Here is a 17949-nt window from a genome sequence, read left to right on the forward strand (position 1 = left end):
GATGCATTGAATCCAATAAACACAGGCATAACATGACATCGGACTATGCAATTTCCCAGATACAATATTTACCATTCAATATAAGCAAAATTTTCAAGTAGTAGCACAGGAAAAAATAATTAGTTAAAATTATTGCAGTATTAAACTTTAAACAGACTACCCTACTTCAGAAATTGCTGTCTAATAGTTGTTATTAATTAGATACTTAAAAGGAAAGAAGGCTTGTACCTAAACTATACTGCATGTTCTAGAGTTGGCTGCAACTCCTGGAATTACTGCAGAGTTATGGTGTTGATCTACTGTTAACCTGATTATTGCTTTTATCCATCCACAAAACAAGCATAAAGACTGACTTATGCAGAGAAGTGAAATGAAACACCATGTTGGCAAATTTCCTTGGGTGCTTTAAACCTATGGATGAGTTGAAGAGAAAAATAAAATTTATCTTGTAATGAAGCCTTCACTGAATTCTAGAAGAACTACAGGTACTTTGAACTAACATCAGCTGGCTCTGGCCTGAGTACAACCTTACTGAACTGTGTTAAACCTGTCTGAGAAGATCTGTAAGAACAGTTACTAATTGTAGCCAAACATCACCTGACTAAACTGCTTGTTTCTTCACCTCCTTACTCAGGCTGACAGCCACAGTTAACACCTACCTGTCCTTTTTAATAAAAGAAGCTGGAAGAGACTTCATTTGGAAATGTGGCTTTTGATTTGCTCTACAACTCACATCCTGCATTAAATCTTGTGCCTTAGTAAATAACTAAATATTTTCTCCTGTCCTGCCTGGGTTGATAGAAAGATCCCATGTATCTGGAGTCACGACTTTCTTCCTCCAACACCATTGAGAATTATCTTGCCTTGCCTTGGCTTTCCTACCCCTGCTAAAGGGGTAACAGATGCCAGCTGAGTTAGAAGTCTCAGATCCTGACAGGAACACTTATTACCCTTATAAAGGCAATTATGTCAATCATTCCATCATGTCAATCCCTTCAGAAAAGTTCTAAATTTAGAAATGTAGAGACTTCAGTGGGATTTTCAGTGAGGATACACAGAGCGGTAACACTGATTCACCCTCCTTCCATCTAAATCCCATTTATTGTTCAGGTGGTAGGGAAAATACCTGAAAGCCTGCACCGAGCTAGCAACTTTCTAGGTCAGTAGGATGTCACCAGACTTTCATTTTGAAGCCTCTAATGGCAGGATTATCAAACCTGCAAGGCAATTCATAAGTGCATTGGTGGGGAGGTGATGGTCTTATTGATTTAGTAATGGAGGGATTGTGATTGAGGAGCTGTAGGACATCAGAGTGCCTGATATGGGGGAGATGGATATTCAGTCTGGGATTACTCCAGCCCTTCTTTAGAAGGCAGAGCATTGGCTAAATGATTCAGGCACCAGCCAAGGTTTGGCACAGGCTCTCGTTATTAACTGGAAAAAGCAGCAAGTTAAATAACCTGCAACTATAAGGACACACCTTTCTACCTCTGTCAGTGATTTCTTCTCCTAGGGGTGATAATTACTGTGACATTTAATAACCCTCTGAAACACTTTCTAGCATCAGAAGGTAAGTACTTTCTCGACATTAAAAATTACTTCTAATACATAGTAGGAAGTTAGTAGCAAGGCATGGTAACATAAGTCTTATGTTTCAGTTCTCCTTTTCAAATCCTAAGCATATATGCCTCCTCTTGGCATTTTTTTTCCATATTGTGCTAAGCTAAGGAATGGCTTTTAACTTCAGTCACACAATTACCATGCTGCAAACTCAGAATCCACTGCTTTGCAATTCATGACTACCTTGTTTCTAGGAAAACAAATTATTCCTTGAGCACTAACACTAAAACCTTCCTGTTTGGTTTTTGGGAATTTTTTGGTTTTCTTTATGGTGGACTGTGAGCTCAAAATGGCCATCTGAAGGATTCATATTCTTCCTCTGTGGATTTGCTGTTGTCTCCACAGTCTTTCAGGATGTGGAAGTGAAAAAAAAAAGTTGTACAGTAAGACAAATATGAAGACTCCATCTAGAGTCTGTCTCTAGAGGCTTCTGACCTGCAGCTGAAGGAAATGAAGAAGCAGGGTTTTAGGGGATTTGTGTGGATTGCTGTCAAAACTAAGCATGAAGTTGAACCCTCAAATGCTTACACGGTCTGAGATGTGTGTGCTATGTGTTAAATATTACAGTTTCTTAGGTCTTTTGCACTGTCCCACATGGTTACAGTTAACAAGGAGGAAGCACTCAGGATGTGTATGGGAATGGGCAGAGAAAGCTGGAGCTTTCTTGGTCAATGAAAATTGAAAATGACAGACATCCGGTATGTGATGAGACAAACACAGGATACCAGGGCTCATCCAACTGGGGAATTTGAAAACAACTGGCAAACCGAGTATATTCTCACAAGACAAATCCAAGAGGAAGCAGTTATAAGGGAATGGATTGGAGACATCAGAAAAACCAGAGAAAATGTATAGTGATGCTTTCCACAGAAATCAGGATGGCCCAGGGCTGAACGGACTGGCCTGGATTAGGGCTTGAAATTGCTGGACCTATCTGAGGCTCTCGTGCTTGCTCTTTCTAGCTATAGCTTAAGCATCGTGGTATTGTCTGTTTTTGTAAAGTTCATTGCAATATTCCACAGAAAACACTCAGTTATCATTTTTAATTTCTGCAAACCAGAGATTCCTAAATTCAATTGTTTACATACATGCAGGTGGCAGCAGTAACTTTTAGCTTCCTTAATTGACAAATGATCTTTTGCAAATTTAACTATGACTCAGACTTGACATTACACTTTAATGACTCATATTCAGTGGGAGTTGAAGCGGAAAACTGTACCATTTGTTTGTTTGTTTGTTCCTTTGTTAATACAGGATGGGAACTGTTCCTCTATTGCTCCAGGACGTTATAAATTTTTGCAAAATATAGCAAGGTCTTTAACTTGGTTTATAAAAACAAATATTAAACTAATGGCATCTGAAAGCTGTTATGGTTATTGCCCATTTCCGAGGTTGAAGGAAATAGTATAACCCTGGTATTCTGATTTAAATATATGAAAGAAACTCCAGTGAGATTTGTATTTTATAAAGGATAAATAACAGGTAATAAGAGTTTCCTCCTTCGAGATGAATCTTAGAATTGGATCTCTTTCACTAATTTAGAACAATGCCAAATTTTATGATGGAGTCACTCTGTGAGGAGCCCCACTTCCATCTGTCTCATGACCTGAACTGGAACCCCATTAATTTCCTGGCACCCACACTATTGTAAAACACTTCTGTAGCACTAGGAAAACAATTCTGTAGCAACACTTCTGTCTGCAGCTCTGTGCAGAAGCAGAAGGATTAGTGTCCACCATACTGAGTGCACTACAAACTCACATGTACACAGAATTTGTGGCCTAATATGCTCACAGTTCAGAGTGACAGGACATGGCACTCAGAAGGGTTAAAAAAACATCTACAACAAGAGTATGGCCAGCACTACAAGTGCCATTCATAATTTTCCAGTTACTGTTCTCATAGACACATCTATTCAATGCATCTGTGTAATAGAGAGGCCTCTGTAATGTATCCACAAGGGGAGGGAATTAACGTTTAAAGGAACTTGGATCCATAGGAGCGGAATCTAAGCTACTTTAAGCTGTTTCCACAAATAATATCACAGTGAGAATGAGCTGTAGAGCAGGAGATGTAACAACAACCACTTCAGTGAACACTGATCATTTCTACAGGTGCAAGGCCAGGGATCAGAAGAAATGAGGGGGAGATAGCCAGCTGGCCACCTTCCTATCCAGTCTTCCTCAAAAACTAACAGGCACTAACTGTGTCTTTTTCCAGACTCAAGAAGGGTAGACAAAGAAAATGGAAGACAGAACCGATCTTAACTATTAGAAGAGCAGAACAGACACGCCTGAAATTTCCAGATGGGAAGTAGTTGCAAGAGAGAAGTGGAGATGTAAAAGAGTGAGACACAGTCACCGAGGTCAGTGGTTGTCAGGACTGAAGCAGCACGGACAAGAGGTGAGGCAGAATCATGGGAAAACATGGTGTTGCTGTAGATGTTGGGTGTCTGTCAAAACCAGTACAAACCAAACAAGATCTCTGCTTCTCCTTAGGAATTCATGACATACAGCTACTGCTAGTGGTGGCTACTTTCATAAAACATAAAATCACCCACAGGCCATTTTTCAACGTCTACTCATATGCAACGCAGTCATTTTGGGGTAAGATTTATAGATCTGAGAAACCCTAAGAGATGATGACATGTTCAGAGCAGAAATGGGGAAAGGCTCCTCAAACACTCATCCGAGCCCCACATCATCGCTCCACCAAAGCAGTGATGGAGGGCTCGGACTGTGAGCTGTATTCCTGAGGAGATGGCTCTGCCTGCTGCAGGTTTCCCCCAGCACTCACCGTCCGTGATGCCCTCCCGGCGGTGAGGCAAAGGGGGCTGCTCCAAACGTCCACCCTTGTGTTTCTTCGTGGGCCTCGGCCTCTGACCCTGGTTGACAGCTGCACTGGTGTTGCTGTCGCTAGAAAAAGGACTGCCTGGCCGAGGTCTCTGAGAGGAAGAATATGCTTTGCCTAAAGATGAAAGAAAAAAAAAAGAGAAACCAGATGAAAAAATGTTATTGCCTTGAAATGGGCTGTTCTATTAATGTCTGCTCCGAAACATTAAATCAGGTCTAATGCTCAGAGGCAGGCAAGTGTCCCCTCAAGGCACCCACTGATACCAACTACTTTAAGACACACCACAAGAAGTGAGGCAGAGCAACTTGGCATTCTTTTGTCTTTAACTTTTATAATTAAAATTATTCCATCTGTTGTGATAAAACTACTGTATGCCACCTAACTCCTACCTGCTCTGTGTGCTGAGCAGATGTGCCATAACAACTCCTCAGCCTTGAACAGGGAAGGAAAACAGTTCTGCAATCATATCAGATTTATCTCCTCCTGCCTTCCACTTTCATGTTTTCTGAGCCAGACTCTCATTTTTGGGGCCCTCATGTGCACTGTATATCTGGAGTAATTCCAGCGAGATAAACATAACTGATTTTACAAGCTGTGTAGCATTGTAGCACTGTATACTTAAGGGCTCTCTTTTCTCAAGGAATAAAAATGGGGGTATATTTAAATGCTAAAATTTTCCAGTTAATTTTCAGCACTTTTATTTGTTAAAAATATATATTCTGACCTCAGATTTATTTACATTTTTTTAATATCTGTTGTATATATATATATATATATACTATTCAAGCTATATGATTTCTCTTAAATAAATATCTTTGATGCTGTTCTATAGAGCAGATGATTAAAAGCCTTGGAATTTAAAGAGCACAATTCATTTACTACATTCACTTCCTCTTATTCTGATATTTTTATTCTGTTAACTGGACTTAATATTTAATGATAACTGATGAAAACTAAAAATCACCATCTTTGACTTCCTTTTGTTCATGTATATGTTATTTCTGTGAAGTTTTGGAGATGTTAACATCTTAATTTAGATTTGGAAATTAAAGTTCTTACACATTTTAATACTATCTGCAGTGAAAAATGCATAAACCAGTCTAAACTTCTGCTCTTTCAGTGCTGCTCTATGCCTAAATGGAGTAAGAGATGATAAAAAGTGGCAAAATGGGTGACTGCTATTTTTCTGGTCGACTGGACCCATGATAAGAAGGAGGTCTTTTTATCTTCTGGTTAACTTAGATCATGGTCTTCCCTGCAATGGGTTACTTTTTCTAGTGAAACCTTCCAACAGGTGTGCTTACTTCCAGCATGCTGTCACATGCAACCTGATCTAGAAAAGCCTGGGAGTAATATGCAGCTCAGCATCCTGTTGGAAACATTCTCAGTGCCAAGAGGGCAAAGTCAAAAAAGTACCTTAATCTCTCTAACATGTTATTTCACATACATATTAGGATAATATTTCACTATTTGACTTCAGAGATTTTGTGGCTGTCTCAGGCTTGGTCTTCTACCTTCTGGCTGTTGTGCACCCTGGGTGACCATGTTTGAAGGGAAAAAAGAAAAAAAAAGAAAAAAAAAAGAAAAAAAAAAAAAGCCAAATTGAATTGATATAGTCTGAAAACAATGCCTTTGCTAACCTAGCTCATTTTAATCAAAATTGGGTTACAGAACACCCACCCAAGCAGCTAATTCTGGAGCTGGGAGAAAGCAAGGAATAAGGATTTGGGAACATTAACCTCTATAGCTGGCACAGCTGCAGCCAGACAAAGACAAGTGATCAGGCCCTTGTTTTGTGGATAAGGATAACACAGCAGATGAACACAGGCAAAATATTAAAATTTCATTTAAAAATAAAAAAAGACTCCTAATGCAAAGAAATTCAGATGTGAGCCTGAAATTCTGTCCTAGCTCACAGCACGCTGCACAGATGTTTTGCAAAAATAAACTTACAATGTTCAAGTGCAACTAGTGAATGCAGGACATAGATTCTTCACACTTATTCTTTTGACTAAAGAAATATGATTATTCATTAAGAATGCTGGTTTAAAAAAGAAATAGACACCAAACATTCTCTATTATCCCCTCAATAAAATGAGGCAAAATAAATAGCACTGACCTAAATCATACATGGGGCAAACAAATGGTGTGCAGACTCCCACAGCACATTTTTCAGTGCACTTAATAACTGATCACACCATCTTGTATTTGTATGCAGCCCTTCCAGTAAGAACTGCTGAGCAGTGTCAGACTTTCTGCAGCAGATTTAGTGTGTTTAAGTGGAGACAAGGATGAATCCACTAATTCTTGATTTAATTTCCCAAGGGTGTTAAAAAGGAAAGCTGTTTCAACTTCATGGCAAATCACATGATGGCTTCTGGAAACTGGAATCAAAGTGTCTGGCAGGAGAGACACATTGCATCTGGATTCACCAGTGCCTCTCCTGTTGGCAATCAAACATTCCCACGTGAGGCTATCAAGCTGGACATCTCCTTTAGTATCTACCACTGAGAGTATTTCACAGCTGTTCTAAATGGGTGAAAATAACTGTCCAGACTGCAGATGAATACAGAGTCAGGACCTCCAGGCTCCCTTCAGAGCAATGGCACTGCAGTAAGCAGGGGCAGCATTTCCATTTGCTGAGGTTTCTGTGAGGAAAAGAAGGGAGGGCTGTTTGTTTGCATGTGGGCTTGTTTTTTATTTCCATTTTGCCTGCTGGGTCATTAGGAGAGTAAGAGGGTAATAATCATAAAGCCTCTACCACAACTGCTGGATCATTTTTTGTACCCTATGGTCTAATGGTCTGTCTGAGGAATTACACACATCCTCACTTTAAGTGCATTTGTGACCTAACCAAGCTGGGAAAATACAACTGACAAGGGGCCTCTCATCCTTTCCTTGTAGTTTACATTCACACAGCTACAATAAAAAATCATATTTATTCTAAAGTGTCTGTGTTTGTGTATTGTGTGTCCATACTAGATAAGCTAAGGTCTACATGAGTTTTCTTGTTTTGTTTTGCCTTTTTGTTTTGTTTTTTTTAGGTGATAAGACACATTTGTTCAATTTTCCGTTAACAGAAGGAAACAACTGAGGGCTTCAGCTGTGGTGAAATAATCTTTTAAGGATGGCTCTGTCTGACCAAAGCTGGATTCTAGGACTTTGCCATCAACTCTTTCCTCTATTCCTAAAGTTCCTGAAAGACAGTCCTTGCCATGAAGTTATTGCATGCAGAAAACCTACAGTTTTCAGCCCCAATATGTGAGACTTTCTCTTAAATGCAGACATTTTTCTAAAAGAGACACTTCATACCAGACTAATAGCTTAAAAAATTTAAATGATAAGAATATTATGGGACCTCTCATCCAGCTGAGGAAGCATAACAAAAAATATGACCCAAGTTCATACTCTGCTATTAGATTTGTGGATTTAAATAATTAGTTATTTTAGCTATTTTGACAAGACAAAGGAAATGCAAATATATCATTTTTTTTACCAGAATAAAGATAATATTTCTTTATATTTTTAATAAAAATAAAATATATGGAGCTTTAAAAATAAGAACTAAAACATATTTAGTTTTCATTAACTAATTTCAGAAAATTGGTTGTTTTCAAATGTAATATCCACTTTACCTGTTTTACATTTTACTTGGCAGATTCAGTTGGCATAACCAAAATGAAACGTTATCAAAATATATTAAATTATTGAATTAAGGATTTTTGAAATCAGCTATTAATTAAGCTTTAAACAGTTTGTATTGTTAACAATCAAAGCACACCAATCCACCCCATGCTCAGCAAAACTTCATAGAGAAACACACTTTTGCAAGATGAAATGCAGCAGAAGAGCAGGGATGGAGATAATAGTTTAAACGTGATGTTCATCACTGGAAAAGGGAGGAGATTTTTCAGAAACTGAAATCATCAAAGGCTGCAAAGCAGAATTAGTAATCTCTTCAGTTAAATATTAAGTGAGGGTATGTCAGTAAATCTAGAGCAGAGTCAGCACTGAGGGGAACTGCAGCAGACCAAAGGTGCAGATTAAAAGCTTGTGCTATTCACTACTTCAAATCACTAGAAATGAAACATAATGCAAGGTTTCATTAAAAATACACCGATAAAAGTATCTCCATCCACCTTATCCCATGCGTGTTAGACAAGTGTGAGGCACAGCTTCACTGAGAGAAGGACAGGCAGAGACACCCTTCATGCAGAAAGCATCAACTTTGAGTCTACAAACCTGTTCTTGTCAGGCTGGTTCCATCCAGCCTAAACCCAGCTTTATCTGCTGCTGCAACCAGTGCTTGTGCAAAAGTGCCGCTGGTAAAGATGGAGTCATCTGAGGAGCTACCTACACTAGATCTATGACTAGAAAAGTTACGGTCCTCATCAGACGCAGAACCCCATCCATTTACCATTGAACCTAAAAACAAATGTAGGGGGCTAGTGAGTGGTGCACATTTGATATTCTTCGTCCATCTAAAGTTTAAAGACCCGCTTAATACGTCCTTTCTCAACAGGAAACCCAAAGTTCATTTGACAGAGCTTGGTACAGAAGAGAAATATTCATCTAAAGCTTGAAGACCCACTTATTGTGTCCACAAAACCCAAAGTTTATCTGACAGTTTGGTACAACAAAGCACTAGCAGAGCTAGGTGGGATCTCATTTGCAGCTTGCTCCATGTAGCTTTGTTCCTGTAAACAAGTAACACATATTCTCTACAAGTGCAAAGACTCCACAGTAAATGCTTTTGAAAATTATTTTTTTTTCCTGTGATTGAATTGAATGTGGCTGGTTCTGTTATTTTTTACTTGACTTGTTACAAATCAGTATCTAGTTTGATATTTGCCAAACCAAGTCTTAATTTTGGACTGCATATATACAAGTAGGTCTCAGTAGATATGCCTAAAGTCAGACCTGGGCTTCAAGAGCTATTCTGAACAAGACTGGCACCATGTAATTTTGTCAATCAAAACCTTAAAATAAATGAGCAGTTGTAACGGCCTAAAATGAGCTGATCTAAAGTAATTCACTCTAGTGGATTAAAGTAACATTTTTAAAAGGTTAGAAATATTTAAGATTCAAGAGCAGAGCAAACATATGCTCAGATTTAACACTGAATCAGTTGCTCGACCAGTGTTGGCATCATGGTACCTTCTAACTATGGATTACCACCACTACAGGAGAGAAGATGATAACAACATCATAAAAATTCAGTCAGAAAACCAGATACCAGAAAAACCAATACAGAAATATTGACATTACTAAAATATAAAGAGCAAAACAGAGAAGGAAGGATAAATCTCATTTGCTTTTGGCTGATATTTTTTTTAATATTTTTCTGAAGCATGAATCAAGCATCAATCAGCTACCTATCAATTTCAAAAGTTATTGCTCGGTTCAATTTTTATTTCTTTTTCAAAGTATTGTAATTCTGTTTCTTTCAGGGTTTCAGATGGAAATGGTGGCGTTCTGTACTTGTTAAATGTCCCAGGGTCATTCTGCACCATGCAGTGGAGCAGGAGGCAAAGGGAAGAGCCAGCAGCGAGAACTTTGCTCCAGGAATTGTTAAATGAGCTACCAAACCCAGGGGAAGTGCAGAGCTGCCAGAGTGCTTTTGGGACCTGAGCTGCTGCATGGCATTGCATGATGCTGTGTGGACAGCACTGACACAGTACAGGCACCACACCCATCTCAAAATACCTGAAATGTGCTTTTTACCAACACCTATACATTGAAAAAACAATATAGAAGCCCAGTGTGAACCTGTGAGAATGGCCCTGACTTAACTCAGTTAAGAGAGCTGAATTTCTGTAACATAAAATGTGTAGCAGTACAGTAGCCCTTTTTAAATCCATGTCCAAGAAAGCATTGCTGTGTTTAAAATTGTTAAGTAGTAAATCAATAGCGACCTGCTTATTGGTTAATTGATGGGCTAATTAACTAATGGTGGTGTCAAATATTAAAAATGTCCTGCAAAAATAGGTCATGAGTACAATAAATGAATCCTGGAATTCAGCAGCATGCTGCACCACAAAGCCCAGGAACAATGGATTATTTTGTGATGCTGCAGTGACCAAACCTTTTAATGTCAGAGAAGTGGCAGGCTGTAATAACAAAAACCCATGCACCCCTCAGATACAAGAAAAGAAACCAAAGAGGTCTGTGGAGGTCTGACAGGCAGAAACTGTGCTGAGTGCAACAGAGAGTGACAGAGGTTGATTCTGCTTGCCAAAAGCACACATAAAATTGTTATATTCCAAACAGACTCGACCTGATGCAGACAGATGTGAGGGAGCCCAGATAACAGCAAGGGAAGGCTAAAACAGAATTTCCTCTGAGAAGACATTTTCTGAATTAACAATCAAAGTGTGATAGGACATCACAGAGAATGGAGAGCAAAGAGGTTTAGCAACAGTTACTGACGATGTATGAAAAGAGATACTACAGATAAAACACTTAATGAAGATGTAAGAAAATGAAAAGCTGTAACAGGACATTTTCAAACACTTACAGACACATTCCACAAAACATGTGAGCACAAACTGAAGCATAGAACTGTAACTAGAGCTACACGTATCAAAGGGTGATATTTAGATGCTGAAAATTTAACGTGTGCCATTAATTTCAGGGCCCAAGGGTTTTGTGTCATATATTCATTGCCTATGTAGAGACATAAAAAACCACATACAGAGCACTTTTTGTTATCAGTGTGATTGTCCATGACACTATGGATGTTTTAGAAGTACTTTTAATTTCTATTTGCTCACATTGCTTTGTCCATTTGCTAACCACAGCTGTTACACAACCCACAATGAACATGGTAATTTGAGTGAGACACTTTCAGGGTATGTGTAATAGCTGTTTTTCATTTGCTTTGTTAATCAGTCAAAAAAAAAAAAATTCATTTTAGATATGAAATATACTGAAAACCTGCAAGAGGACAGAGTGTGTGAATACAGCTATTGTTCTACACACTCACAGAGATGAATTTTTCTAAAATTATCTACATTTTGATTATCAGACTGCCCGTTTTCTAGGCTAACCCTATAAAAAAGGCTCTGTTCCTCAACTCCTCCATGTTCCCACAGACAGAAGGTATCAGCAAGGATGAGAATAATGTGCTCTAGCTGTGGATGACTCCTCCTTCCTCTCTCCTCCAGCAGCTGTTTTAGGAGGGCCCTGTCATGCTGGAAGCATAGCTCTGTTCCTGCAGGGACATGAGTTTTACTGGGATGCCATGACCCCACCTGGAGTTCTGCATCCATTTCTGGGCCCCCTAGCAGACATGGACCTGTTGAAGTCTGTCCAAAGAGGAGCCACAACAATGATTAGGGTGTTGGAACCCTCCTTCTGTGAAGACAGGCTGGGACAATTGTTCTTTGCAGCCTGGAGAAGAGAGGGCTCTGGGGAGATCTTCCTGCAGCATTTCAATATATAAAGCTGGGTCATTACAAAGACGATTTTTGATAAGGCCTGTAGTGACAGGACAAGAAGCAATATTTTCAAACTGAGAGAAGGTTTAAATTCTATATAAGGAAGAAATTCTTTATTGTGAGGGCGGTGAGGCACTGGCACAGGTTGCCCAGAGAAGCTGTGGATGTCCCAATCCTGGAAGTTTTGAAGGTCAAGCTGGATGGGGCTCTGAGCAACCTGGTCTAGTAGAAAGTGTCCCTGCCCATGGTAGGGGGGTTGGAACAAGATGACCTTTACAAGTCCTTCCTGGTCCAAACCATTCTATGTTACTTTTGGTTGCTGGAAGCAACTTTTTATACAGAAACTTTTTCTAACTGCTGAAGTCAGCAAAACATGGTGACACACACACAGCACCCACAGCTGTGTGTGACCAGGGAGCTAAAGGCGAAATCTCTGCATTATTTCTACTGATTCCTGAGCTATTCGGTTTCCCTGCATTAACAATTTCTTTTCCCCAGCAAAACCTGCAGCAGTAAATCCCGTTTTGCTCTGACCTGCAGAGGTGTAGACATTGCCCAGAAGGCATGGGAGTGCTGGAGCCCAGCCTGGGCACCTCAGGCCACCCCACAGCTGTGTTAACATCACACACATGGTGACTGCTTGTTTAAAGCTTTCCAAATCAGATGCACATTTGCTTTTCTCTGAATAAAGGCAGAATAAGAGATGCTGACGTTCCTTTCAGATCAACTGTGCATTTTGAAATGGGATGAAACAGGCTTTTAGTGTCTCCTTTACATGCAGCTCACTATGTGTTTTCCAAGAGCACATTTGAGTTTTTACGCTTTCTGGCAACTGTAAATTTTACTCTTGCTGACAGCAGCAGTAAATGCTTTATGCAGAACAAAATCAGCTCTGTGAAAAGTTGAACTCTGTTTTCTTGCTCCATAAAATATCTCTTGGTGCTAATGCAAACAGAAAGCTTCTTTGCAATCAGGGAAAGGTGAGGCAAACAGAGGTGCCAGCTTCCAGTAGACTGCATGCTACTGCTTTTAGTGGCATTTTGCTGGCAGTAAAAATGCTATTTTTCTTTGTAAAGCTTACTGTTGCTTCACTTAAAAATAAAAAAACAATAATAATAATAATAATAATAAGTCTAATGCACCTGTGAAATAAAAGCTGCTCACAACAAACCTGGCACTTCTGAGAATTCCATTAGATGCTTTTCTGCATCTACCAACCTCTATGTGCTTACTTTGTGTGTTTTCCTTTACAAGACTATCCAGAACATGTTAATGTTAATTCCCTGCTCCTCTGGAACAGGGATAGACAGCTCAGGTTTCTGAAGTGTGGGTGACATCCTTGTGGACTGATGCTACTTCAGCTGAAATCAGCTACAGAATTCTTTTAGCCTTTGTACAGGACAGGGATATTATCCTCTCTTGGATATGTCTGACTACTGTCATGATTACACAGCAGCAATGCTCACTGATTTTGGTGGAAGTGATGGAATAGAAGGCACAGTAGTCATTGTACCATCAAAATAAGGAAGAATAATAGAAGTGTTTGAATGCAGAATGTAAATATGATCACACTTCCAAAAACTAGACTTGGTTTTTTTACTTTCCTGCATCATAAATGCCCATATATTTAAATGCATATATACCTGGAATAAACCTCTGAGTTTTAAATGCTTTACTTTTGGGCAGAAAACACAAAAAAAAGGAGGAAGGAAAAAACCATAGGTAGATATTCAGCACTTCACAGGTCCAATGATAATTAATGACCTTCATAAACATCTAATGAAAAATGAATTTATGTCACTTAGCCAAATTTATTTGTTTGCATTCCATCCTTCTAGATTTTTTCGGTTTCCATATTGCTAAAAGGCACAAAAAAATCTCAAATTTATTCAAGCTGTTAGAAAAGAAATGCACATAGAACATTAAGTAGTTGCTCAAATGTTGCTGAGCAGTAAAATACTATGATAAAGTGGCAACTTGCTGTGTCTCTATTACTTCTTCAGCACTAAAATTAATTTATGATCAGTCATCAATTCATTTACATGTCATTTTATGCTAAATCTATCGTTGCTGATGAATGCATATCCCTAGATCCATTAAGCCAGAGTAAAGTCTGTGCTTTATAATATGACCCTGCTAATTGTTGCATTACCATTTTTATGAGATACAAAAAGTAGCAGTTTCCTATTTTCTGAGCACATATTTAATCCATGAAGCACATTCTTCCTATTAAATGCAATCTGTCTAACTGCTTATAAAATAGAATCTTTTGCAATAGGTATCCCTAAGCAAATCAATACAAATATTGAGCTCTGCCATGGTAAAATATGGCTCATGAAAACGATATTGTGCAGTTTTTGAGAATTATTCCATTTATGTTCAGACACAGTGAATGAACATCTTTTTTCCATACAGACAGTGATCAGTGAGTCTTTTAATCAAGACCAAAACATGTCAAATAGGGGACATTCTTCCTTGCTGAGCTACACAATCTACAAAGATTTTTATAATTTACATCTATATAATTCTATTGAAAAAAAAAAATTGCTACCCAATTGTTGAGGCACTATTTACAAGAATATCTCTCTGTTTACATCAGTTTGCATCAGTTAGGTAGAAGAGGTCCTGCTCTAATTTCCTAATGCTAGTTAATGAGTCAAACTCTTCCCTCAGTCAAAATGCACCAGGAGTGAAGATACAACAGCTCTCACTACCAGCTTCACTGATGCTGCAGGAGGAGGAGGAGGAGAAAAGGAAAGAGCAAAAAAAACCCCAAAGCATAACAATTTGACCTGAAAAGACCTAGGCTTGCTCTTAGTGACTTCAGTGAGAAGCAAATTAATTTCTTCTACAGTCATCATATGCAATTAATTAAGTCTATTAAAGCAGAATAATGCAATGGACTCTTTGTGGCCATTCATGCCATAACTCTGCACAGCAATTCATTATAAAGGCAAACATTAAACACAAGAGAAAGAAAAAACATATTTCAATGGGTCTCTGAAAGCAAAAAATAACCCTAAATAATTACGAATGAAAAGTCAAGTGAGTAAAAAAATTTACCAGGGTTTTAGGTTCTTTCTTTCTATTTTTTTTAAGCAGATTCAGTGACTCAATATCCTAACAAACTGTACTGGGAATAAAGGAAAACCTTGGCTTTAATTTCATATCACATCCCATAAATGTGCAAATCTAAACCTTCCTCCTTGAGTTCTCTTTGTGATATCTGGAGAATTCTAAGATATAGTTCCTCTGCACTCCTCCTTTCTTTTCACCTTATTATACACATCAACATTATGTCTCTGCCACCTGCAAAGAGAAAAGCTTAATAGTGCAGATTAAATCCTTGTCTGAATCTTCAGTTAGCTGTGACTAAAATTCAAGGGCCTGGAAGACAACTTGACTTTTAAACAGCTTAAAGGAGCAGCACTGTGGTGTCAGAGGGATTCAGCAGTTTGTGCTTTGGCTCACGCAGTGCCAGGGCTTCCCCTGGGAGAATCCCACATTTGGCACTGCAGGAAATCCTTGTTCTCAGCTCAGCCATGAAGAACAAAGCCCCATTTCAGAGTGGGTAACTTTGAGGCACTGCTGAGGCTTGCCAACACCACAGGGTGAGGAACCTCGCCCTGCTCCCTCCACAGCAACTCTGTTTGCAGGAAGTCTGGACCAAGGGATGTCAATTTAGATTTCTCACAAACACTGAACTCCCAGGGCACTTCAGAATGAACAGAAATATTTCTTCATCTGGGTCAGCTGTTCTCATTTGCCTCCATTTCCAAACATGCTTAGAGAAGTGAAAATGTGATCTATAAATTCCTAGAAAGATGCTGGCTGAAGTCACCAAGGGCTCCAAAAAGAAGCAGCTTATATATTCTCAGCACAAGAAAGAACAATTTAGTTGTTCTACAGTATTTTAAAAGCAATCAAATTGAAGAATGAGAAACAGTTGGGAACAACTGAAGGAATTTGCTATACACTCCTTAACATCATCAAACACAGCCTAGAAGAGTTAACAGAAACAGATAAACAAAAATTAAAATTCTCTTTTGAAAAACAAAATTTTCCCAAGTGTAATAGGCAATTTCTTTCCACCTTTAGGAATAAAAAAAACTAAGCCAAATTATGAACTCTTCTAAAATCGAGATTTTACTCATATATTGACTGAGGAAAGCAGAAGTAGTTTAGTTATTTGGAGATTTTGCCATCATACAAACTCTTTAGGCTAACACTTCAGTAAGACTATCATTCCTTAACTAAGTCAGTCTGAATGTTGGCTAGGTGCTATAGGGGCAGTCTGTAATTTTGCTTCCCTTTCAGCTGCACATTCCCTCCCTGCAGTGCCAGCACACATCTTGCCATGCAGTGAACCAGAGCAAGGAACAGACACAGCTAGGAATTAAACAAGTAAAAGAAAAAGCAAAAGAAAAATGTTAATTTTCAGCTGCATGAGGCCACATGAAGTTAGTGGTGATGATGAGAGGAAGTGTATTTAGATCACCTTAAGTATACTCCCAGTCTACAATATCAAGTTCTGCCCAATTTCTTCCAAACTATCAAGAAGCCTTTAACACTTCAGTAATTAGATATTTAACACTCCAAAAATTAAACAAGATTTTAAAATATTATAACAAGTTTGAAGGTTATTAATAAAAATAGACATTTTAGTAACCACTAAAGTTTCAAATTGGAGCAGGAATAAAACTATTCCCTGTTTGCTCTAGGGAGGGTGGTTCAAACTTCAGCGTTAGGTGAAGATGCAAATGTGGAAACATTAATTTTCTGATTTAAAGATACATAAGCATTGCCATATTAATATATACCAAATGAAAAATGTATACCAACCTGTTTTTTTTTTAAATTTATTTATTGCTGGTCTACCAGTGCAAAACTCTTAGTGAATTGCTAACAGAAAGGCTTCTGAGCCATTAGTGAGATATGCAAAAATATGCAGAATTATAGCCTGAAGGAGATTACACTAGAAATTCAAGCAAAAAAAATACTCATGCACTAAATGTTAACCTTCTCAATTCAGGGATTTAAACTTTAACTCTATGGCTTTCAGTTGCATCTGGATTTGAAATCGCAGCAGCAGAGATACAATTCTTAAATCTTAATTAAATTGACAACCTAGTCTGGCTCTAGGGTGAAGGAAAACCTGGAAGGTGGGATTAAGCTACACAGTATTTCAGGGAAAGGAAGAAAATTATAGTATTGATGCTCCATCACTGTCATATTCCTGCAGTGTTTTCAGAACAGCAATCTTCAAGTATGAGTGCAAAGGCCTTGGAATTGCAGAGGTCCAGACAAAAGGAATTCAGTGGTGCTGTTGTGGAAGTTGTTCTGAACAAGTCTCCCTTAAGGTAAAACCAGCAATCAGTGTTTGCTGAGACCTAAACCTGAGGCAGCACCCACTAACACTGTGACATTGGGGATATTTGGGTCTCCACACACCTTCACATTATGGACACAGTACATTATAGAGAAGACCTGGTTCAACCTAAAGAGAACTACACTGATGCTTCCAAAAGGACATGAGATCCATATAAAATCTGTGTTTTTAAACAACAAAGTCTTTCACTGCCTACATTTCACCAACAGCAATTTAATTCATTCAGATTCTGTGCATTAATTTATTACCACAGGCCTTTCTAGGTCCCCTTTGATGATGTAGCTTTTCAAGGCATGCAAAGGACAGGAAGAAGTGAGGGAAGGAGGGTCAGAATTATTTAACAGATTTTCTAAAAGGGAACAATTACTAAATTCAGCAATACAAAGTATGTTCAAAATACACATTTTCCTACACAAACATTGCATTTACTCTAGAAATAAATGTTGTGGCAATCTAGCTATACTTACTCTGAAGTCTTTAACTTCCTTGTGTTCATCTGGGAAAGCATTTGCCCAGCAGAACATCTAAAAGTGCTTTAAGATAGCATTTTTATGCTGCTCCTGATTTATGAAATATATATTGCTAAGCTGAGGTCTTCCCCCTCCTTTTTATGTAACTGCCTTGCTTCTCTAGTAGAATGAACCTTTC

At 38.5% G+C, this 17949-nt stretch overlaps 1 protein-coding gene across 13 annotated transcripts in view; it reads right to left on the reverse strand.

Annotated features, from left to right (window-relative positions):
* The window catches only part of ROBO2 (roundabout guidance receptor 2), an 847836-nt gene that overhangs the window by 14147 nt on the left and 815740 nt on the right, over positions 1-17949 (reverse strand). For all 13 annotated transcript variants that reach the window (XM_033051267.2, XM_033051273.2, XM_033051269.2 and 10 more), the window contains one exon: positions 4417-4587. In XM_033051267.2, the coding sequence (XP_032907158.1) occupies positions 4417-4587 (171 nt within the window). The remainder of the gene's footprint in view (positions 1-4416; positions 4588-17949) is intronic.

Source organism: Catharus ustulatus, chromosome 2 (genome assembly GCF_009819885.2).
Source record: "Catharus ustulatus isolate bCatUst1 chromosome 2, bCatUst1.pri.v2, whole genome shotgun sequence".
NCBI lineage: Eukaryota > Metazoa > Chordata > Aves > Passeriformes > Turdidae > Catharus > Catharus ustulatus.